The sequence below is a fragment of the Lepisosteus platostomus genome, chromosome 13 (genome assembly GCF_059453375.1).
Source record: "Lepisosteus platostomus isolate fLepPlt1 chromosome 13, fLepPlt1.hap1, whole genome shotgun sequence".
In the NCBI taxonomy this organism is placed as follows: Eukaryota; Metazoa; Chordata; class Actinopteri; order Semionotiformes; family Lepisosteidae; genus Lepisosteus; species Lepisosteus platostomus.
In genome coordinates, this window is record NC_142623.1 from 35,775,004 (window position 1) to 35,799,301 (window position 24,298).

The window sequence follows — 24,298 nt, forward strand, 5'->3', positions numbered from 1 at the left end:
TTGGGTATTTTAGAAGATTTTCACTTCTCCCGCAATTAGTTTAAAGAATGCTTTTAACCAATTAGCAATTTATTAAAATTGTAGCTTTTTAAAAAACTTAATACTTTTAGAACAGGTATTTTGTATTAATCCTATGTCCAACTGGATACAAAGCTCTCCAGTCTTATCAGATTGTGGAACCCAAAGGCACTGATCTCTTCAGAATCAGTACAAGTACTGGGGAATTAAGAACTAGGCAATATTTGAGTGAAAATGACATACAATCACATCCGTTGGTAATACTGATCATAGAGAACTGCCTTTATTATCCGCTGTTAGACTGGATGTACTTGCTTTTGACAGTTTGTCTGAAATGCATTCGGAATTCAGGCAAGGATTGTGAGGACCTGACAATTGTTCAGGCTTGAATCTGTCTTTGCTTATCGCAGTTGTCTCAGTATCTGTTATGGCTTTAAGTCTTATTGATTTAATAGTTGTATTACATCATATTATATTAATAGTATTGTTATATTATAGTCTCATTGATTTAATAGTTATAAAATGGCAGAAGTCAAATGATGCTTTTGACAAGTAGAGCCCTCCAGTGATCACCACGCATCCTGACGGAAGTTGGTTCTACTCAACAATATGACATGCTTCAGTTCAAGCAGACTGCTGAGTGATGTGTTCGTTTTGGAATGCACCCTTACTTGAATTCAGGTGGAGAACTAATAAGTTTAAATGGAACTGAAACTTGAAAGAGAAATGAGTAAAAGTATTGGCATGAACATACTATGTAAATTTAGGCTTATTTATGTAGATAAGAAATGGTGACTACATAATAAGAAGGAATAATAAACTATATATATATATTAAATGCTTTGGAAAGTCTTCATGCCATACCAGGTATGAATAAATAATGCATTAATACAATAATTTAGGTTTAGAAAAAAGTAACATTTTTCTGAAGGTTTAGAATTGTATGTCATAACCTATGAATTAATTTGCAGAAGGCACACTATGCCTACGTTTTTAACGATCGTTTTGATAGTTTCTCGTGTCTTTGCTATACATGTGTGCCAATTTGTGTGTTCCAAACGTAGTATAAATATTTTGTCAGAAAATAGATTGGTTATTTTTTTCTCTCAGACAAATATGCTGATCTGCTTTAATGTTATGTTCCATATGTGCCCAACGTTCATCATTGATACCGATTTTAAGTTTTCTTTTTCAGTTTAAATAGCTGAAATTGTTGAAATTTGAAATTCTCGTGCAGCAGAAACATTCTGCCTATACCTTCACATAGAATATCCGAACTGTTAAATATTGCATATTTGATAGTTTTCAGAGTGCACCATGTTTTAAACAAATATTAAATGTGTTCTATAAAATAGTACATAAAATAGGCCTAAATTCTGTATTTGGACATTTTCCGAAAATGGCATTTAAGTTCCAGGCAAATCCACACGGTGTCTCTGCTGACTAACAAAGTGAGATATTAATTTCAGCTTCTCTGGGCTCCTCCTCGTTTGAAAGAGAGAGAAGGCTTTGTTAGAAGATGCAGGATGTGAGTCCGAATCACAGGACGTATATTGTGTTTTATTTTTTCTGCTGCGATCATAATATATCTTCATGGTTAATCGTACTGAGTAGCTTGACATACTGGACTTTGTACGTCTGCAAGTGCAAGTGCAAAAATGTTTTTTTCACGCCAAAGAATAATTGTTTTGATGTATTTTATGGTCGTGCTGCTGTTTTCCTTATGGGATCTGGGCTTTGGACAAATAACCTATACCGTTTCGGAGGAGGTAAACCAGGGGACATTTGTGGGAAATTTAGCGAAGGATTTAAACCTCAGTGTCCAAGAACTGGAGTCGCGCATGTTCCAGCTAGTATCCGGATCCAAAAAGAAGTATTTCGAGGTAAATGTAAAAACTGGAATTCTCTATGTAAATGATAGAATCGACAGGGAGGAGCTGTGTCCGAATATTCTGTCTTGCTCTGTGAATTTAGAGGCCATGGTAAATGTTCCCTTGAATCTGTATCGTTTCGAAATTAATATTCTAGATATTAACGATAATTCACCTTCCTTTCGTACGAAATCGCAAATTATAGACGTTTATGAGTCAACAGTGCCAGGAATGCGTTTTCCACTGTTAGGTGCATACGATGCAGATGTTGGGAAAAACTCTTTAAATACATATAAACTCAGTCCGAGCGAATATTTTTCCCTTGATTTACACAAAGGTAGCGAACAGAGTTTATCTCCTGAATTAGTGCTGCAGAAAACATTAGATCGAGAGAAACAGCCTGTGATCCGTCTGCTGCTGACCGCTGTAGACGGTGGAAATCCAGCAAGGTCTGGAACATCGGAGATCATAGTGAATATTTTAGATACAAACGACAATCCTCCGGTTTTCAGCAGCCCTCTGTATAAAGTTCGTGTGGTTGAAAACGTGCCTGAAGGAACATCTATTATAACTCTTAACGCAACAGACTTAGATGAAGGCATTAATGCCGAAATCGTCTACTCCTTTAGTAAGCATGAGCAAGATAATGTTTTGGATATGTTCGACATTGATCCCAGCTCCGGGGAAATTACAGTTAAAGGGAAAATTGATTATGAACAAAATAGTTTGTATGAAATCCGTGTTCAAGCAAAAGACAAAGGCCAGCCGCCGACGGCCTCACATTGCAAAGTGTTGGTTGAAGTCGCAGACGTTAATGACAATGCCCCTGAAATAGCAACAACATCCCTTCTGGATACTGTGAAGGAGGACGCTAGTATTGGCACGGCGATTGCTCTAATTACTGTCGTAGATAAAGATGGTGGTAAAAACGGAAATGTCAATTGCTATGTCGCTGGACATGTTCCTTTTAAACTGCAGGCCAACTACAAGAACTATTACTCTTTAGTAGTTAACGCTCCACTGGACCGTGAAAGCACTTCTCAGTACAATGTCTCTATCACAGCAATAGATGAGGGGACCCCGCCTCTGTCCAGCACCAGCGTTGTTGTTGTACACGTTTCGGATGTGAACGACAATCCGCCACGATTTGCACAGCCTGTTCTCCAAGTGTACGTGAAGGAGAACAGTCCAGTTGGAGCTGTTATATACACGGTGAGCGCGTTGGATCCGGATTTAAATGAAAATGCCCAAATAACATATTCTTTGTTGGACATTTTTGCTAAGGGGGTACCTATTTCTACTGTAATAAACGTGAATTCCGTTAGTGGGGATATCTACAGCATGCAGTCATTTAATTATGAGGACATGAAAACATTCCAGTTTCAAATTCAAGCCACTGACTCAGGTGTCCCTCCACAAAGCAGCAACGTGACCGTGAACGTTTACATCCTTGATGAAAATGACAACAGTCCTGGGATTCTCCCTCCTTATTCTGATCACGGCTCCGTTAATACCGAGAACATTCCGTTTTCTGCTGAACCGGGTTATTTTGTGGCCAAGATAAGGGCTGTAGACGCCGACTCTGGGTACAATGCGCTACTTTCTTATCACATCGCTGAGCCCAAAAGAACGGATTTATTTAAAATCAGCACCAGCACCGGGGAAATAAGAACCAAGAGACGCCTGAGCGATAATGACTTGAAAACACATCCTTTGGTCATTTCGGTTTCCGACCACGGACAGCCCTCCCTGTCAGCCACAGTGTCCATTGATGTCGTCATTGTTGAAAGCACCGGGGAAATGCAGCTGGAACTCAGGCATCTGCCAGCGACGGAGAGCAGTTTTTCAGATTTACATTTGTATTTGCTCATAGCACTTGTTTCCGTGTCCGTCATATTTCTGCTGACTCTCCTCAGTTTAATCGTTATAAGATGTCACAGGACAAATGACAGTTTCAGCAGGTACAGCGCTCCAGTCATCACCGCAAACCCCGACGGCAGCTGGTCTTATTCTAAAACGACTCAGCAGTATGACGTGTGTTTCAGCTCAGACACATTAAAAAGTGACGTCATAGTTTTCCCTGCACCATTTCCGCCCCCCGAGGAGGAACTTATTAGTATTAAAGGAACTGATTCATGGAAACGAAATGAAATCGCTTCTCAAAACGTAGAGGTAAGCACGTTGTTTTTATAATGTTATTTTGGAGCCAAATTGTAACGACAGGAACAGTAAAACTAAATCACGTGGTTGTATATCAGGGTGTTTCAATCGATTGTTTTGGCATATCCTCAGAATAATATACTGTCATACTGTATGTCCATCATTGAATAATATGAACTAAAAGGAAGTTTGAACAAAAGTTTAATTCTCATTTACTGTAGTCTCTTTGAATAAGTTTGCCCTCCTGACACAATCTGATTTTATCTGAATTAACTATGGTATATAAAACGTCCGTTTATTCTAACCAGGGAATCTTACCTGAGAATAGACACACATTAATTCATTCTTGTCAGTTTTTGCTCTTTAGCATTTTTGGATTGACTTCAAAATTTAATTGATTGTGCAAGGATAGACCTTATCTGTTTGTAATCAGACCACGAAATGTGTCTTATCACTGTCCTGTGTGGTAGTTTAAAATGGTGAAGGTGGTACAGTACATGCTACACTGCTGCAATAAAGCACATTCAGTGGTCAGATTACAAGCAGATCGGGTAAACAAATAACTTTTTGCACCATTTTGAACAGTTTTGAAGACTGTCGCTTTTGACACAATATTGTAGTCCTCTTCGCTGGGATTTCTCACAGTTCTGCTCTTCTTTCTTGATTGTATGTACTGATTCTGTGTTGATTATTCCTTTCAAGTTTCTATTATATTTTAATGTTTTTGTATGCACGTTCGATGAATCACTTTAGATTTTGAGTATCTTGGAAGATTTTCACTTCTCGTGCAATTAGTTTAAAGAATACTGACCACCAGTTAGCAATTTATTAAAATTGTAGCTTTTTAAAAAACTTAATACTTTTAGAACAGGTATTTTGTGTGTATCCTATATCCAACCGGATACAAAGTGCTCTTGTCTTATCAGATTGTGGAACCCAAAGGCACTGATCTCTTCAGAATCAGTACAAGTACTGGGGATTTAAGAACTAAACAATATTTGAGTGAAAATGACATACAATCACATCCCTTGGTAATATTGATTACGGATCACGTAGAACTGCCTTTATGTACTTTTAGATTGGATGTACTTGCTGTTGACGGTGTCTGAAATGCATTCGGAATTCAGGCAAGGGCTGAGAGGACCTGACAGTTTTTCAGGCTTGAATCTGTCTTTGCTTATCGCAGTTGTCTCAGTATCTGTTATGGCTTTAAGTCTTATTGATTTAATAATTATATTAAATCATATTCTTGAAAAGTATTGTTTTATTATAATAGACATATTATATTAATAGTCTCATTAATTTAATGGTTATAAAATGCCAGAAGCCAAATTATGCTTTTGACAAGTAGAGCCCTCCAGTGATCACCACGCATCCGGAAGTAGGTTCTACTAAAAAATATGACATGCTTCAGTTCAAACAGACTGCTGAGTGATGTGTTCGTTTTGGAATGCACCCTTACTTGACTTCAGGTGGAGAACTTATAAGTTTAAATGGAACTGACACCTGAAAGAGAAATTATTAAGTATATTGACATGAACATACAATATAAATGTAGGCTTATTTATGTAGATAATAAATGATGCCTATATAATAAGAAGGATTAATATATAGAGAATGCTTTGGAAAGTCTTCATGCCATACCAGGTATGAATAAATAATGCATTAATACAATAATTTAGGTTTAGAAAAATGTAATATTTTTCTGAAGGTTTAGTATTGTATGTCATAACCTATGAATTAATTTGCAGAAAGGTATAGGTAGGTAAAGGTATAGGTATACGTTTTTAACGATCGTTTTGATAGTTTCTTGTGTCTTTGCTATACATGTGTGCCAATTTGTGTGTGTTCCAAACGTAATATAAATATTTTGTCAGAAAAGAGATTGGTTATTTTTTTCTCTCAGTCAAATATGTTGATCTGCTTTAATGTTATGCTCCATATGTGCCCAACGTTCATCACTGATACCGATTTTAAGTTTTTATTTTTCAGTTTAAATAGCTAAGTTGAAATTTGAAATTCTCGTGCAGCAGAAACATTCTGCCTATACCTTCACATAGAATATCTGAACTGTTAAATATTGCATATTTGATAGTTTTCAGAGTGCACCATGTTTAAAACAAATATTAAATGTATTCTATAAAATAGTACATAAAATAGGCCTAAGTTCTGTATTTGGACATTTTCTGAAAAGAACATTTTAGTTCCAGGCAAATCCACACGGTGTCTCTGCTGACTAACAAAGTGAGATATTAAATTCAGCTTCTGAATTGACAGAGAGAAGGCTTTGTTAGAAGATGCAGGATGTGAGTCCGAATCACAGGACGTATATTGTGTTTTATTTTTTCTGCTGCGATCATAATATATCTTCATGGTTAATCGTACTGGGTACCTTGACATACTGGACTTTGTACGTCTGCAAGTGCAAGTGCAAAAATGTTTTTTTCACGCCAAAGAATAATTGTTTTGATGTATTTTATGGTCGTGCTGCTGTTTTCCTTATGGGATCTGGGCTTTGGACAAATAACCTATACCGTTTCGGAGGAGGTAAACCAGGGGACGTTTGTGGGAAATTTAGCGAAGGATTTAAACCTCAGTGTCCAAGAACTGGAGTCGCGCATGTTCCAGCTAGTATCCGGATCCAAAAAGAAGTATTTCGAGGTAAATGTAAAAACTGGAATTCTCTATGTAAATGATAGAATCGACAGGGAGGAGCTGTGTCCGAATATTCTGTCTTGCTCTGTGAATTTAGAGGCCATTGTCAATGTTCCCTTGAATCTGTATCGCTTGGAAATTAATATTCTAGATATAAACGACAATTCGCCTTCCTTTCGTGCTAAGTCGCAATTTATAAACATTTCTGAATCAACGCTGCCAGGAATGCGGTTTCCTCTGTTAGGTGCATACGATGCAGATGTTGGGAAAAACTCTTTAAATACGTATAAACTCAACCCGAATGCGCATTTTTCCCTTGATTTACATAAAAGTAGCGAACAGAGTTTGTCCGCTGAATTAGTGCTGCAGAAAACATTAGATCGAGAGAAACAGCCTGTGATCCGTCTGCAGCTGACCGCTGTAGACGGTGGAAATCCAGCAAGGTCTGGAACATCGGAGATCATAGTGAATATTTTAGACAATAACGACAATCCTCCGGTTTTCAGCAGCCCTCTGTATAAAGTTCGTGTGGTTGAAAACGTGCCTGAAGGAACACCTATTATAACTCTGAACACAACAGACTTAGATGAAGGGATTAATTCCGAAATCGTCTACTCCTTTAGTAAGCATGAACAAGATAATGTTTTGGATATGTTCGACATTGATCCCAGCTCCGGGGAAATTACAGTTAAAGGGAAAATTGATTATGAACAAAATAGTTTGTATGAAATCCGTGTTCAAGCAAAAGACAAAGGCCAGCCGCCGATGGCCTCACATTGCAAAGTGTTGGTTGAAGTCGGAGACGTTAATGACAATGCCCCTGAAATAGCAACAACATCACTTCTGGATACTGTGAAGGAGGACGCTAGTATTGGCACGGCGATTGCTCTAATTACTGTCGTAGATAAAGATGGTGGTAAAAACGGAAATGTCAATTGCTATGTCGCTGGAGACGTTCCTTTTAAACTGCAGGCGAACTACAAGAACTATTACTCTTTAGTAGTTAACGCTCCACTGGACCGTGAAAGCACTTCTCAGTACAATGTCTTTATCACAGCAATAGATGAGGGGACCCCGCCTCTGTCCAGCACCAGCGTTGTTGTTGTACACGTTTCGGATGTGAACGACAATGCGCCACGATTTGCACAGCCTGTTCTCCAATTGTACGTGAAGGAGAACAGTCCAGTAGGAGCTGTTATATACACGGTGAGCGCGTTGGATCCGGATTTAAATGAAAATGCCCAAATAACATATTCTTTGTTGGACATTTTTGCTAAGGGGGTACCTATTTCTACTGTAATAAACGTGAATTCCGTTAGTGGGGATATCTACAGCATGCAGTCATTTAATTATGAGGACATGAAAACATTCCAGTTTCAAGTTCAAGCCACTGACTCAGGTGTCCCTCCACAAAGCAGCAACGTGACCGTGAACGTTTACATCCTTGATGAAAATGACAACAGTCCTGGGATTCTCCCTCCTTATTCTGATCACGGCTCCGTTAGTACCGAGAACATTCCGTTTTCTGCTGAACCGGGTTATTTCGTGGCCAAGATCAGGGCTGTAGACGCCGACTCTGGGTACAATGCGCTACTTTCTTATCACATCGCTGAGCCCAAAAGAACGGATTTATTCAAAATCAGCACCAGCACCGGGGAAATAAGAACCAAGAGACGTCTGAGCGATAATGACTTGAAAACACATCCTTTGGTCATTTCGGTTTCCGACCACGGACAGCCCTCCCTGTCAGCCACAGTGTCCATTGATGTCGTCATTGTTGAAAGTACCGGGGAAATGCAGCTGGAACTCAGGCATCTGCCAGCGACGGAGAGCAGTTTTTCAGATTTACATTTGTATTTGCTCATAGCACTTGTTTCCGTGTCCGTCATATTTCTGCTGAGTCTCCTCAGTTTAATCATTATAAGATGTCACAGGACAAATGACAGTTTCAGCAGGTACAGCGCTCCAGTCATCACCGCACACCCCGACGGCAGCTGGTCTTATTCCAAAACGACTCAGCAGTATGACGTGTGTTTCAGCTCAGACACATTAAAAAGTGACGTTGTAGTTTTCCCTGCACCATTTCCGCCCACCGAGGAGGAACTGATTAGTATTAAAGGAACTGATTCATGGAAACGAAATGAAATCCCTTCTCAAAACGCAGAGGTAAGCGTTTTTATGATGTTATCTTGGATCCAAATTGTTTCAACAAAAATAAATCTACATTATTTTGTTGTCTCCCAGGAGCTTTTCAATCAAATTTATTGACATATGCTGAGAAGTCTATAATGTGGTATGCGCACCACTAAACAATACAGTATATACGAAAAGGGAGGCTGAAGAATTGCAAAAATGTTTTATTCTTGTTTATGATCTCTGAATTATTTTGCCCCTAGTGACATAATTTGATTTAGTCTGATATATCTATAGTATATAAACGTCCTTATAATCTGCCCAGGCAAGTTTACCTCTGAACAGAGATTTGTTCTGGCCCTGTATGTCAGTTTGTGTGCTCTTTATTTGCGTTCAATAGAAAATAATTTATGGTGCAAAACGTACTTTTTGTGGTAGTACGAACAGCTTGAAGGATGTCCTTCTGACTAAATGTTATCGGTTCCTAACGTATTTGAAAGTTTTTGTAAGTAATCGCTTTATAGATTTTGAGTGTCTTCTGGGACTGTTAGTAATTTATAAAAATTGTAACCAATTTAAAAAATCATTTTACAATTCACATTTTGTATATTGTTCATGAAATAGGGTTATTGGTTTTTCAAATCTGTAAGTGGATTTTAAAGCTTTAGCACTTAAACACTATCACATTCAATGCACTTGTAATTTTCTTTCTGTACAGTTCACAAAGAAGTGAAGTAAGTTTTTTTCAAAAGGTAGTGTGTTGTGTGGAATGAAAAAATACGATTTTTTTTTCTGAGAGTAGCGACCTAGCAAACCTCAAGCAGCATGTGGTTCACTAGCTAGATTTATTATGATATTTAATTGTGAGGAATCGAAATATTAGTGTTCATGTCACAGAAAGGTTGTCTTAAGAACGTAGGTTTACTCAGCGCTGTGTTGCCCTTGTCCACTTTAAGGAAACGATTCGCTGAGAATGATAACCAGTGTGCTTATACTGTATACTAAATAAAAATAGATACAGTACAGTATGTAACATAGGTGTGTATCTGAAGTTTTCTCTTCACTGAGCTTATCCACACGATGTCACTATTGATCAACACAGTGAAAATACTGTACATGAAAATATCTGGCTCCTCCTCACACTAAAACAGCATAGAACGCTGAAGTCTTTGTTACAGTGAGCCACAGAATGGGCGTCTGATACAGATATGTTTTGTTTTGCGTGTTATTTCAAATGAAATCCGTAGTCAGTGATAATGTGGATATAACGTTACATTTGACCGATTATACTGGGAAAGGGAGAGAAAATGATTCTGGAAGCACCGCGAGGATCCATTTGGATATATTCACATTTTTTTCTGTTGCTTTGCTTGCGGAATCTTGCTTCCGGACAGATAATCTATTCCGTATTCGAAGAGGTGAAAGAAGGGACTTTTGTTGGGAATATAGCTAAGGATCTGAATCTGAGTGTCCAGGAATTGGAGTCGCGTATGTTTCAGGTGGTGTCCGGATCCAAGAAGAAATATTTTGAGGTAAATTTAAAAACTGGCATTCTTTATGTGAATGAAAGAATCGACAGAGAGCAGCTGTGTCCTGCCAGTCTTACATGTTCTGTAAATTTAGAAGCTATTATTAATATGCCTTTAAATTTGTACCGAGTGGAAATTAATGTTTTGGACATAAATGACAACTCGCCCACTTTTCGTGTGAAATCTCAGCATTTGAACATTACCGAGTCCACTTTACCAGGGATGCGATTTCCACTGCTGAGTGCCAATGATGCTGATGTGGGTAGTAATTCTGTGAACACATATAGACTCAGTACGAATGAATATTTCTCTCTGGATGTGCACAGCGGTGGTGAGCAGAGCGTGTATGGCGAGTTAGTGCTGCAGAAAGCTTTAGACCGAGAGAAGCAGCCTGTGATAAATCTCGTGTTGACTGCTGTGGACGGGGGGAAACCACCCAGATCAGGAACCCTGCAGGTCCAAGTGAATGTCCTGGATATAAATGATAACAGTCCTGTTTTCAGCAGCTCACTGTACAAAGTTAAAGTCTTTGAAAATATCCCCCACGGGTCAATTGTAATAAAGCTGAATGCAACTGATTTAGACGAAGGAGTAAATGGTAAACTTTTATACTCATTCAGTACTCATGGGAAGGAGAATATTTTGGATGTTTTTTCCATTAATCCAAACACGGGTGAAATTACTGTGAAGGATGAAATTGATTTTGAGAAACACAGCACTTATGAAATTCGTGCTCAAGCTCAGGACGGAGGCCAATCTCCAATGGCCTCGCACTGTACAGTTCTTGTTGAAGTCATAGATTTGAATGACAACGCTCCTGAAATTGCCATTACATCTCTGTCTAGTACAGTGAAAGAGGACGCTAAAATAGGAACTGTAATTTCCTTGATTACTGTATCGGATAAAGACGGAGGAAAAAATGGAAATGTACATTGTCAAATGGCCTCTTCAGCTCCATTTGAACTTAAGACTTTATATAAGAACTATTACTCTTTGGTAGTTGCTGACGCGCTGGATCGAGAGACTGTTGCTCTGTACAATGTCACGATTATAGCCACAGACGAAGGGACCCCGTCTCTGTCAAGCAGAAGTTTAATTACTGTTCATGTTTCTGACGTAAACGACAATGCTCCAGTTTTTCCAGTGCCACCTTTGGAAGTGTACGTGAAAGAAAACTGTCCAGTCGGAGCTGTTATATACACTATATCTGCGTCAGATCCGGATTTAAACGAAAATGCGCAACTAACATATTCTTTACTGGAAACCCCCACCAAGGGGACTCCTGTCTCCAATATAATAAGCGTGAACTCTGTTAGTGGTGATATTTACACCATGCACTCTTTTGATTATGAGAAAGTGAAAACGTTCCAGTTTCAGGTTCAAGCCACTGACACTGGTGTCCCTCCACTAAGCACCAACGTGACCGTGAACGTTTATGTCCTTGACGAAAATGACAACAGTCCTGGGATTCTGCCTCCTTATTCTGACTTCGGCTCCGTTAATACTGAGAAAATCCCCTATTCTGCTGAAGCGGGTTATTTCGTGGCCAAGATCAGGGCTGTAGATGCCGACTCTGGTTATAATGCATTACTTTCGTATTACATTACCGAACCCAAAGGGACGGATCTCTTCAAAATAAGCAGCAATACGGGGGAAATAAGAACAAAGCGACGCTTATCTGAAAATGACTTCAAAACTCATGCCTTGAGCATTTTGATTACTGACAACGGGAAACCGCCACTTTCATCCACTGTATCTGTTGAGGTTGTAGCTGTTGAAAGTACAAATGAAATGCAATTGGAACTGAAACAGTTGCCGAAGAAGAAAGAAGGTTTTTCAGATCTAAATCTCTACTTGCTGATCGCCGTTGTCTCGGTATCTGTTATATTTTTAGTGAGCCTCATCATGTTCATAGCTGTAAAATGCTACAGGACAGATAGCGGCTTTAGCAGCTATATCCCCCCAGTGATCACCACGCACCCTGACGGAAGCTGGTCGTACTCTAAAAGTACTCAGCAGTATGACGTCTGCTTCAGCTCTGATACACTGAAGAGTGACGTCGTGGTTTTTAACGGTCCCTTTCCGCCTGCAGACGGTGAACTTATTAGCTTAACTGGGAACGACTCGTTCAAAAGGTCTCGGGAAGGGACGCTGCATATTGAGGTAAGCGTGCTATTGATATATACATTTCACAGGTGAACCTCTCTTTTGTTACAATTCTGACGTGCATAATTTTCTCGATTTACTTTGTGAGATTGTTTATGAAGGAATACTGATTGTGTTTCCTACCTCAAAATTGCTCATTAAATAGGAGATTCAATTCTATTGTCTTGATTGAACTGAACTAGAAAGAACCTTAAAATCCTACTACTGCAGTTTATACCGTACGTTGTACCAAAGGGTTCCTATTTATTAGCCCGGATAAACTGCATCAATAGAAGGAACACAGCTTTGCTAAAGTGCGCGGACACTAGAGACGCGACCCAAAAGCATTCATCAGGATCCCGTAGAATTGATCTTCTGCTCCTCGTTTTCCTCCTAATAAGCTGACAAAAATGTTTTGTTTTTGCAGAGGCAGACTAATGGAGACTTGCATACATTTTTAAATATAATTATGCATATTATTAGTAAGTAGTCCCATGAACATGTTACAAGTTCCACATGAACAAAATTTATGCTCAGTTGAAATTGCTATCAGAAATCACAGCTATCCAAAGCTTATTTTTGTCATAAGTACCATAATAACATTACACTAAATATTAGCCCTGTATAGATAGTATATATTAAATATGTAAATGTATATAATGAAATATAGAGTGCAATTATCTGCATTGCCCTAAAAAAGCATGAGAGGTTGTATCAGATGCAAATTAATCGTTAATTATGAAGCAATATAGATTAATATGAGCACCTAAATATGCCACTTTCAGACCAGTACTTATATATTTTATTTCAGTTGAAAACAGCAGGTGTGCTTAGGACTCTTGTGGTCATTGTTGATTGGCTCTAGCTTCCACACAGTGTCGCTGTTGACCAAGGAAGGAAAAAAAGGATTTTAGATTTACAGGGCTCCTCCTTAAACTGAAAGAGCGCAGCGGATCACTGTAGGCTTTGTTAGAGTAAGACGGTCTGTGGCACATACAGTACAAGTCGTATCTTGCTTTTATGTTGCAAACGTAATTGTTAAACTCGGGCGGTTTCGAAGCAAGGAGGTTTTGGAGTGCATGGCTTTACAAGGACTGACGAAGGCATGATTTCAGCAGGGCAAAAAGGAATTATCTGGATGCATTCTTCATTATGTCTTTTGTTTTTTCTCTGGGGTGCTGTTTGCGGACTGACTGTGTATTCTGTTTCAGAGGAAGTAAACGAAAGGACCTTTGTTGGAAATATATCTAAGGATTTGAATATAAATATTCAGGAACTGGAGTCGCGTATGTTTCAGATTGTATCCGGGTCCGATAAGCAGTATTTTGAGGTAAATTTAAAAACTGGTATTCTCTATGTAAAAGAAAAAATTGACAGGGAGCAACTGTGTCCTGATACGTCCGCTTGCTTTTTAAATTTAGAGGCGATTATGAATGCTCCTGTGAGTTTATACCGTATTCAAATTAATATTTTAGATGTGAATGACAATTCGCCCGTCTTTCCTACAATATCGCAAAATATAAATATTGCGGAGTCTACTCTCCCGGAAGCAAGATTCCCTTTGCTCAGTGCTGATGATGCAGACGTTGGTACAAACGCTGTAAATACATACAGGCTCAGTCCTAATGAATATTTCTCCTTGGATGTACAGAACCCTGGAGAAGAGAGCGTGTCTGCCGAGTTAGTTCTGCACAAAGCTTTAGATCGGGAGAAACAGCCTATTATCAGTCTCCTCCTGACAGCTGTAGATGGCGGAAAGCCACCCAGGTCTGGGACACTGCAGGTCCAAGTGAATGTGTTAGATATAAATGATAACAGTCCTCTTTTCACCAGTCCAGTATACAAAGTCCAGGTAGACGAAAACGTGCCATTTGGTACTTTGGTAATTAAGCTTAATGCAACAGACGTGGACGAAGGAATAAACAGCAAAATAGTGTATTCATTTAGTAATCAGAGACAAAAAGATGTAATTGATATTTTTGATATAAACCCTGAAACCGGTGAGATAACGGTTAAAGGTAATGTCGACTACGAGGAAAGTAATGTTCATGAAATTCGTGTCAAGGCCCAGGACAAAGGCCAACCTCCAATGGCTTCACATTGTAAAGTGCTGGTGGAAGTAATAGATGTTAATGACAATGCCCCAGAAATAAAAGTAACTTCACTTTTGAACACCGTCAAGGAAGATGCCAAAAGGGGCACAGTGATTGCTCTAATCACTATTTTGGATAAAGATGGAAGTAAAAATGGAAACGCACATTGCGGAGTTTCTGACGGTGTTCCTTTTGTACTTCAGTCATCCTATAAAAACTACTATTCATTGGTAGTTGGCGGAGTACTAGACCGAGAGAGCGTTTCTCAATACAATGTCACCATTACAGCAAAAGACGAAGGGGCGCCACCCCTGTCGAGCACAAGTGTTATAGTGGTGCACGTTTCCGATGTAAATGATAACGCTCCACGGTTTTCTGAACCTGTTCCTGAAGTGTATGTCAAAGAAAACAATGCAATGGGAGCTCTTATACACACATTGTCTGCTTTTGATCCCGATTTAAACGAGAATGCTCAGATTACATATGCTTTATTGGAGACTTCAACGAAAGGAATCCCTGTCTCTACTATAATAAACGTGAATTCAATTAGTGGGGATATCTACAGCATGCGGTCATTTAATTATGAGGACATGAAAACATTCCAGTTTCAAGTTCAAGCCACTGACTCAGGTGTCCCTCCACAAAGCAGCAACGTGACCGTGAACGTTTACATCCTTGATGAAAACGACAACAGTCCTGGGATTCTCCCTCCTTATTCTGATCACGGCTCTGTCAATACCGAGAACATTCCGTTTTCTGCTGAAGCCGGTTATTTTGTGGCCAAGATCAGGGCTGTAGACGCCGACTCTGGTTACAATGCGCTACTTTCTTATCACATTATTGAGCCCAAAAGGACCGATCTCTTCAGAATCAGCACCAGCACTGGAGAAATAAGAACCAAACGACGTTTGAATGAAAATGACTTGAAAACACATCCTTTGGCCATTTTGATTTCTGACCATGGACAGCCGTCCTTGTCGGCTACTGTGTCCCTTGATGTCATTCCTGTAGAAAATGGTGCTGAAATGCAAAGGGAATTCAAACAAATGTCTAAAAAGGAGAACGGTTTTTCAGATTTGAATTTGTACTTACTCATAGCGATTGTTTCCGTGTCAGTTATATTCTTACTGACTCTCCTCAGTCTGATCATCATTAAATGCCACAGGAAAAATGACCGCTTCAGCAAGTACAGTCGTCCCGTGATCACCGCGCACCCCGACGGCAGCTGGTCTTATTCTAAAACTACACAGCAGTATGACGTGTGTTTTAGCTCAGACACACTGAAGAGTGACGTTGTGGTTTTAAACGCACCAATTCCCCCTTGCGATGGGGAACTTATCAGTATTAATGAAACAGACACGTTAAGAAGGAATATCGGAAACTTTGAGGTAAGAACGTACAGTTATATCAGTTACAGTGATTGTGGACTTCTTGAGTAGTAGAAATACTGTAGAAATCCTATTTTTCTATTCCAAAATACCTGTCATGATTGAATTGTGCATAGAACGTCCTAAACATGAAATTATAAAGTTAAAACATAATATATAAAAATTATTTAGAGAGAAGTCTCTTGACAATGTGTTGCTGAGTGCTACGCTAATACAGTATCTTTCCTAGTCGCGTCTTACCTTTTTTGCAAATATGTGCGAAGTTTTATATTCATGAATATTGTGATTTATTTAGTTTGATTGTTTGAGTGTTTTAAAATGTGTCATGTCACAGTCCTGAGGTCATGGAATGTTCCTTTTTTTCCCTTTTTTTCTGCGTACAGTGTGTGATCTGCTTGCTTTCTCCTTAAACTGCACACACGACTGGAAATATTCGGTAATGGACTAAGTGGGGAAAGGGTCCTGTACTCTGAAAAAAATGACAAAGCGAAAAAATGTTACACTGGTAGCTGTGCTATTCTGCTAGTGAGGGTTTTATTGTCAATAATAATGAATACCTCGAATAGGTTGGAGTAACACTTTTTTCTCAACATTTAAACATGCTATTCTGTCTATATTAAACTTGCCATTTAATCAAAATTAAGACAGTAAAATCGAGTTGTAAGTGAAATATTCCTTTAGTAGCCCGTTCAAAACGTAGTTAGGAATAATGCGCTATAGGCACTATACTCTATGTGATATTTAAATCGAATATGTTAGAATTTATCATTGTTCTGGAGTCTAAAACGTTGTGACGAATATAATATTTCCAGTAGAACCTAAACTCTATGGCAGTTTCGTACTGCTTCCTGGCGTGCCCACACGGTGTCGGTGTTCACCAGCAAAGTCAGAAAAATCCGTTTGTACGGACTCCTCCTTTAATGAAAAAAAAATCCCAGGAAGCTTTTGTTAGAGTAAAACGCAACATACGTATTAGACACAAATGACAGGCTGTTTTTACAGTCCTTTTCTTTCGCGACTGAATATACTCGAGATACTCACATGTAGGTATTCGTGCATCTTGGATTGCGTTTCTGGACCGAGGAACATTTTAAAATGTTTTTGTCAGATCGAAAGGTGTCCGTTTTTATTCGTTTTTTATTCCTTCTGCTCATTCGTTTTCGGGATCAGATTTCTGGACAAATCATCTACACTGTTTCAGAAGAGGTGAAGAAGGGAACCTTTGTCGGGAATATCGCTAAGGATTTGAATCTCAATGTCCAAGAACTGGAATCGCGTATGTTTCACATTGTATCTGTGGCTAAAAGGAAATATTTCGAGGTAAATTTTAAAACTGGCATTCTTTTTGTTAATGAGCACATAGATAGAGAGGAACTGTGTCCCAACATACCGTCATGTTCTTTAAATTTAGAAGCTATTGTTAATTTTCCTTTGAATTTATATCGTGTTGAAATAAACATAGTTGATATTAATGACAATTCACCCGCATTTTCTGTGGAATCGCAGTATATAAATGTTTCGGAATTAACGTTTCCAGGAGTCCGATTTCCACTGCTCAGTGCTTTTGACGCAGATGTAGGCAGTAATTCTATAAAAACATACAAGCTCAGTCCGAATGAGCACTTCTCTCTGGATGTACAGAGCGGTGGTGAGCAGAGCGTGTCTGCTGAGTTAGTGCTGCAGAAAGCTTTAGACCGAGAGAAACAGCCTGTGATTCATCTTGTGCTGACTGCTGTTGATGGAGGCAAACCACCCAAATCTGGAAGTTTGGAGATTGTAGTGAATATTTTAGATATCAATGACAACACTCCAGTGTTCAGCAGTCCAGTCTATAAAGTCCGTGTCTATGAAAATGTAATTTCTGGCACATTAGTAATAAAACTTAATGCGACCGATCTTGATGAGGGCAAAAATGGTGAAATAGTCTATGCTTTCAGTAGTCATGGGCAGAAAGACATTTGGGATAAATTCGCAATCAATGCCATCAGCGGAGAAATTACAGTTAAAGGGGACATTGATTATGAGGAGAACAGTGTTTATGAAATTCGTGTTCAGGCCCAAGACAGAGGACAGTCTCCAATGGCGGCACATTGTAAAGTCCTAGTTGAAGTCATAGATGTCAACGACAACGCGCCTGAAATAGCAGTGACATCTCTTTCGAGCACTGTGAAAGAAGACGCTGGCGTAGGAGCAGTAGTTGCTTTGTTTACCGTAGTAGATAAAGACAGCGGTAAGAATGGGAAAGTTCACTGCGAAGTTTCCGCCTCTGTCCCATTTAAACTGCAGTCCTCGTATAAGAACTATTACTCATTAGTAATTAGTGGACCTCTGGACCGAGAGAACTGTTCTCAGTACAATGTCACGATCACGGCGAGAGATGAAGGGACTCCGCCTCTCTCCAGCACCAGCGTCGTTGTTGTACACGTGTCTGACGTGAATGACAACGCGCCACACTTTCCAGAATCTGTTATTGACGTGTATGTGAAGGAAAACAACCCAGTAGGAGCTGCTGTGTCCACCATATCCGCATTTGATTCGGATTTAAACGAAAATGCACAGATAACCTATAATCTATTGGAAAGTCCTACCAAGGGAGTGCCCGTTTCCAGTAGAATAAACGTGAACTCTGTTAGTGGTGACATTTATAGTATGCAGTCCTTTGATTATGAAGAAATGAAAACATTTCAATTTCAAGTTCAAGCCACTGATTCTGGCGTCCCGCCACAAAGCAGCAACTTGACTGTAAACGTTTTTATTCTTGACGAAAATGATAACTGTCCTGGTCTCCTGCCTCCTTATTCTGATCACGGTTCCGTTACTACAGAAAACGTTCCATATTCTGCTGAAGCGGGATATTTTGTGGCCAAGATAAGGGCTGTGGACGCCGACTCAGGTTATAACGCACTTCTTTCATTTAACATTGTTGAGCCCAAAAGGACGGATCTTGTCAAAATTAGTACTAGCACAGGAGAGATCAGAACAAAACGACGCATGAACGAAAATGACTTGAAGACTCACCAATTGGTGGTTTTGATTTCTGACAACGGCCAACCTTCCCTTTCAGCCACTGTATCCATTGATGTGGTTGTTGTTGAAAGTACCCCGGAGACGATATCATTATTTAAGCAATTACCAAAAAAGGAGGAATACTTTTCCAATTTAAATCTATATTTGATGATCGCAATTGTCACAGTCTCGGTTATATTCCTACTGAGTCTCCTAAGTTTAATCTTGTTAAAACGCCACAGAGCGAAAGACAGCTTCACCGGATACAGTGCTCCGGTGATAACTACACATCCTGACGGCAGCTGGTCCTACTCTAGAACTACACAGCAGTATGACGTGTGTTTCAGCTCAGACACACTGAAGAGTGACGTCGTGATTCTTAACACGCCGTATCAACCTCAAAATGGAGATCTTATTAATATTAATGACACCGATTCCTGTAAAAAGAACGAAAATATACTTCAAAGTTTGGAGGTAAGCCGTAATTCTTATATTTTACGAATGTGGGATTAAATATAAAATTTGTGTATGTTAATGGTCTGCAAGAGTATATTTTTCTCTGGTCTCAGATACATTGATGGAATTTAAAGCTGCAGTTTAGAGTAGTACTGAACGTTGTCTGTATCCCAGTTGTGGATTGACCAACCATTCATCAGTCTTCCTTAACGGCTTGCAAACGCCCCAGAGACAGATTTGATCCCAGGACTCTTGGCTCTGTGTTGTCTGTGTTGTGGCAGCCAGTGAATCGAAATTTAATAATTTACAATATAATATATCTCAATGTACGCTGTGTGTAACTGAATGTATTTTGTTTTGATTTAACCAATTACAGAGTGAGATTCGTTCAATGTAAATGTTTGATAAATCACTTGAAATTAAAATGACAGGTTTGCCTTTAAAATCACGCCAAGCTAGTCACAGAGTCACAGTTGAATCCGAGTTGGAAGACTACTCTTCACAATACTTTATCCCGCTGACTTAAATACGTAAATGATATTCTTCTCTGCTTCTAATAAAGGATGTGGTAGAAGGCTTTCAAGAGTATAGATATATACCGTACTTTATTGATCCCGTGAGGGAAATTGAAGTGCAACAGCAGCTTTATACAGACAACACAGCCACAGTGTAACGAATGATACAATAATAATAATAATAGTACAATACATACAATACAATCAGTACAGTGAGGGGAGCACTAAAAGAGTTACTCACAGTCCGGACACACAAAGAACAAACTAGAACAGAATAGTACGCAGAAAAATCGTATCACACATACGAATATAAATATAGATGTAAATATAGATATGGATATAAATGTATTGCACGGGTCCCTGGCATATATTGCACAAAAAACGGTTGTAAACGGGAAAAGAAAGAGAACAGATGTAGCAGTAGATGTGTAGATGCGCTCAGTCCAGAAACAGGTCACTGTCAATGTTGCCTCTGCCCAGACGCAAGGTGGATGCGTTGTACAGTCTTATGGCAGAAGGCAAGAATGACCTCCTGTAGCGCTCCCTGTCGCACCGTGGATGAATCAGTCTATTGCTGAACGTGCTCTTCATTTCTACAAGCCTGTCATGGGGATGGGAGATATTGTATCACAACGGTTAACTGAATGTGTAAACGTCAAGTGCATTGACTCCACTGTATCTAACGTATTATTTTACAAGATGATGAGATGTCTGTATGTATGTAACTTGTATAGAACATGCACATACTTACTGTAGATAGATATACTTATATATACGCATTTATTTCCCGTCAGAAATGACGTAAAGCGCATAGCATTACATTAAAATCATTTAGATGTGAAAAAGCGAAAAATAGTCTGGAGTAGTTTTGTAGTATTTTTTTCAACATTGTAAAGGCTGTCTAGACACAGATGTAGTTGTTTGTCGTATGCTTTGTTTCGTCATTACATACTTTGTGCAAGGCTGAACGTTTCTGATTGAATTGATGCTGAAGTAATTAAATGCTGACTACCCTGAAGGAGGGTATTTTTTAATCGTAAAGTGTTTTATTGTGCTTTAAAAGATAGAAATGAAGTAGTGTCCTGTTGCTCAGAATATGTTTAAGAATTTTAGAACGACATAAACTAACCTTTAAGTGGTACTGCATTTAAAGCACATTGTAAAGCATTTTAAAAATGGCTTATAATCAAGTGCCGATGCCACTAGCTTCGTGAATTACAGCGACAAAAAATAATTCGTGTCTTATCGTTTTACGTTCACCCAAAACATTTTTTTTTTTGCAAAACTTAGTATATTTATTGCGTAGGTACTTTTTGAAATTAGTTGATTGTACACCAAGCTGTATGTATGGTTTTGACCAGACTTGTTTCGTGCTAAAGCCTGATAAGGCAGTTGACACAGATACTTGATGTCTATGAAAACATTGGACTGTCTTTACATGCTGATGACGTATACCACATATTTAAAACATGTATGTTTTATGAGCCGGTTTACCGTGAGAATATAAATGTCCAAGGTGTCCTGTAACTTTCTTTGAACTCTGTGCTTAATCACACGGTGTCGCTGTTGACCATCAAAAGTGAAATATGGAAATCAGCTTTTTCCTGGGCTCCTCCTTGCTTGTAAGAGAACTCGCGGAGAGAGCAGGCTTTGTTACAGTACATTGAGTGTATGCGGCACAGAAGACTGCTTTTCAGCGCTTTGGTTTTGTTCTTTTTATGTAATTTACTTACTGTTGTTAAATATATCTATTGCTAGATGTCATTGGATTATATAAATGAATACGTTACCTCGCAACAATGAATTCATGGCACCTAAGAAAACCTTTGTGGATACATTTTCAGCTGCTGATCTGCTGTTGGGATTTGGTTTGTGGACAAATATCTTATTCCATTTCGGAGGAGGTAAAACAAGGGACCTTTGTTGGGAATATAGCAAAGGATTTGAATCTTAATATAGAAGACCTGGAGTCACGAATGTTTCATATTGTTTCCGGATCCAAGAAAAAATATTTTGAGGTAAATCTGAAAACTGGCATTCTCTACGTAAATGATAGGATCGACAGAGAGGAGCTCTGCTCTAATACTATAACATGCTCTATGAATCTAGAGGCTGTAGTTAACCTACCGATGAATCTTTATCGAGTTGAAGTGAATATTCTAGACATTAATGATAATTCACCTGAATTTCCCACAAAATCATTTAATTTAAGTATAGCAGAGTCCTCTTTTGCAGGACTCAAATTTCCTTTGCCGAGTGCTAATGATGCGGATATTGGCAGCAACTCTGTAAAAACATACAAGCTCAGTCCAAATGAACACTTTTCCCTTGAAGTACAGGGCCTTATGGAGCAGAGCGTGTCGTCTGAGCTAGTGCTGCAGAAAGCTTTAGACCGAGAGAAACAGCCTGTTATAAACCTCATACTGACTGCTTTTGATGGAGGGAAACCACCTCTATCAGGAACCCTGCAGATAACTGTGACCGTCTTAGACAATAACGACAACAGCCCTGTCTTCAGTAGCGCTTTTTATAAAATCCGTGTACTTGAAAATGTACCAAAGGGGACTTCATTAATAACACTCAATGCAACGGATTTAGATGAAGGTTTAAACAGTGAAATCGTGTATTCCTTTATATACCATGGTTATGGACATGTACTAGATGTTTTTGACATAAATCCCAGTTCGGGTGAAGTAACAGTCAAGGGGAATATCGATTATGAAGAAAACAGTGCTTTTGAAATTAGAGTCCAGGCACAAGACAGAGGCCAATTGCCTTTCGCCACGCATTGCAAGCTGCTGGTTGAAGTCGTGGATGTGAATGACAATGCCCCAGAAATAGCGATAACATCACTTTCAGGTACTGTCAAAGAAGACGCTGCTGTAGGCACCACAGTCGCGCTTATCACAGTATTGGATAAAGATGGTGGCAAAAACGGTAATGTTCATTGTCAAATCCTTGGCGACGTTCCTTTTAAACTGCAATCATCCTATAAGAATTATTATTCTTTAGTTGTTGCTGGAAAGCTGGACCGAGAGACCATTGCTTTGTATAATGTTACAATTATAGCTAGAGACGATGGGACGCCGTCTCTGTCCAGCAGCAGCGTTGTTGCTGTACACGTTGCTGATGTAAACGACAACCCCCCTGTCTTTCTAGCGCCTGTTCTTGAAGTGTACGTGAAGGAAAACAGTCCACCAGGAGCTGTTATATACACCGTGTCCGCGTTTGACCCGGACTTAAACGAAAACGCACAACTGACTTATGCAATGTTGGAGAGTCCTAGCAAGGGAGTCCCCGTTTCCACTGTATTCAACGTGAACTCCGTGAGCGGCGATATATACAGCATGCAGAGTTTCGATCACGAGAACGTAAAATCATTTCAATTCCAAGTTCAAGCCACTGACTCTGGTGCCCCTCCACTAAGCAGCAATGTGACGGTGAACGTTTACATTCTTGATGAAAACGACAACAGTCCTGGGATTCTCCCTCCTTATTCTGATCACGGCCCCGTTTATACCGAGAACATTCCGTTTTCTGCTGAAGCCGGTTATTTCGTGGCCAAGATCAGGGCTGTAGACGCCGACTCTGGGTACAATGCGCTACTTTCTTATCACATCGTTGAACCGAAAAGGACAGATCTCTTCAGAATCGGTACCAGTACAGGGGAAATAAAAACAAGGCGGCGTTTGAATGAAAATGACGTAAAAACACATTCAATATTGATTTTGATATCAGATCATGGAGAACCTTCCCTCTCTGCCACCGTTTCCCTTGACGTATTAGTACTTGAGAACACGTCTGACATGCAGTCAGAATTGCGACATTTACCTAAGAACGAGGACAGCTTTTCTGATTTAAATATGTATTTGCTCATCGCCACTGTTTTAGTATCTGTTATATTTTTACTAGCTCTCCTTAGTTTAATAGTGCTAAAATGCCACAGAACAGACAAAACTTTCGACGGATACAGCCCTCCAATGATCACTGCGCACCCTGACGGCAGCTGGTCGTACTCTAAAGCAACACAGCAATATGACGTGTGTTTCAGCTCAGACACACTGAAGAGTGACGTCGTGGTTTTTAACGCACCGTTTGGGCCTCCAGATGGAGAGCTTATTAGTATTAATGAAACTGACACCTGCAAAAGAAATCGAGAACGGTTTCAAAACAATGAGGTAAGACACAATTAAATGCGGTTTAGAAATATTCCAAAACGAAATGAACATTTTTAGAACTTAGAGAACAGTACTGGGTTTTTTTTCATTTCCATTTATTTCTTAACTCCTACAAAACGTGAACAAAGTTTGTCATCCTTTCCATTAAAAC

General features: G+C 39.3%; 1 protein-coding gene across 16 annotated transcripts in view; it reads left to right on the forward strand.

Annotated features, from left to right (window-relative positions):
* Window positions 1–24,298, forward strand: part of LOC148650533 (protocadherin alpha-C2-like) — a 167,020-nt gene that overhangs the window by 69,541 nt on the left and 73,181 nt on the right. Inside the window, exon 1 of one of the 16 annotated variants that reach the window (XM_088604465.1) lies at window positions 1,510–4,061. The exons of 11 other annotated variants lie outside the window; for them this stretch is intronic. In XM_088604465.1, the coding sequence (XP_088460591.1) occupies window positions 1,677–4,061 (2,385 nt within the window). In that variant the 5' untranslated portion in view covers window positions 1,510–1,676. Of the gene's footprint in view, window positions 1–1,509; window positions 4,062–6,716; window positions 8,871–10,414; window positions 12,530–13,872; window positions 15,993–21,622; window positions 24,148–24,298 lie in introns of those variants that run through there. 4 more of the 16 variants (XM_088604484.1, XM_088604481.1, XM_088604482.1 and 1 more) reach the window with 4 other exon arrangements.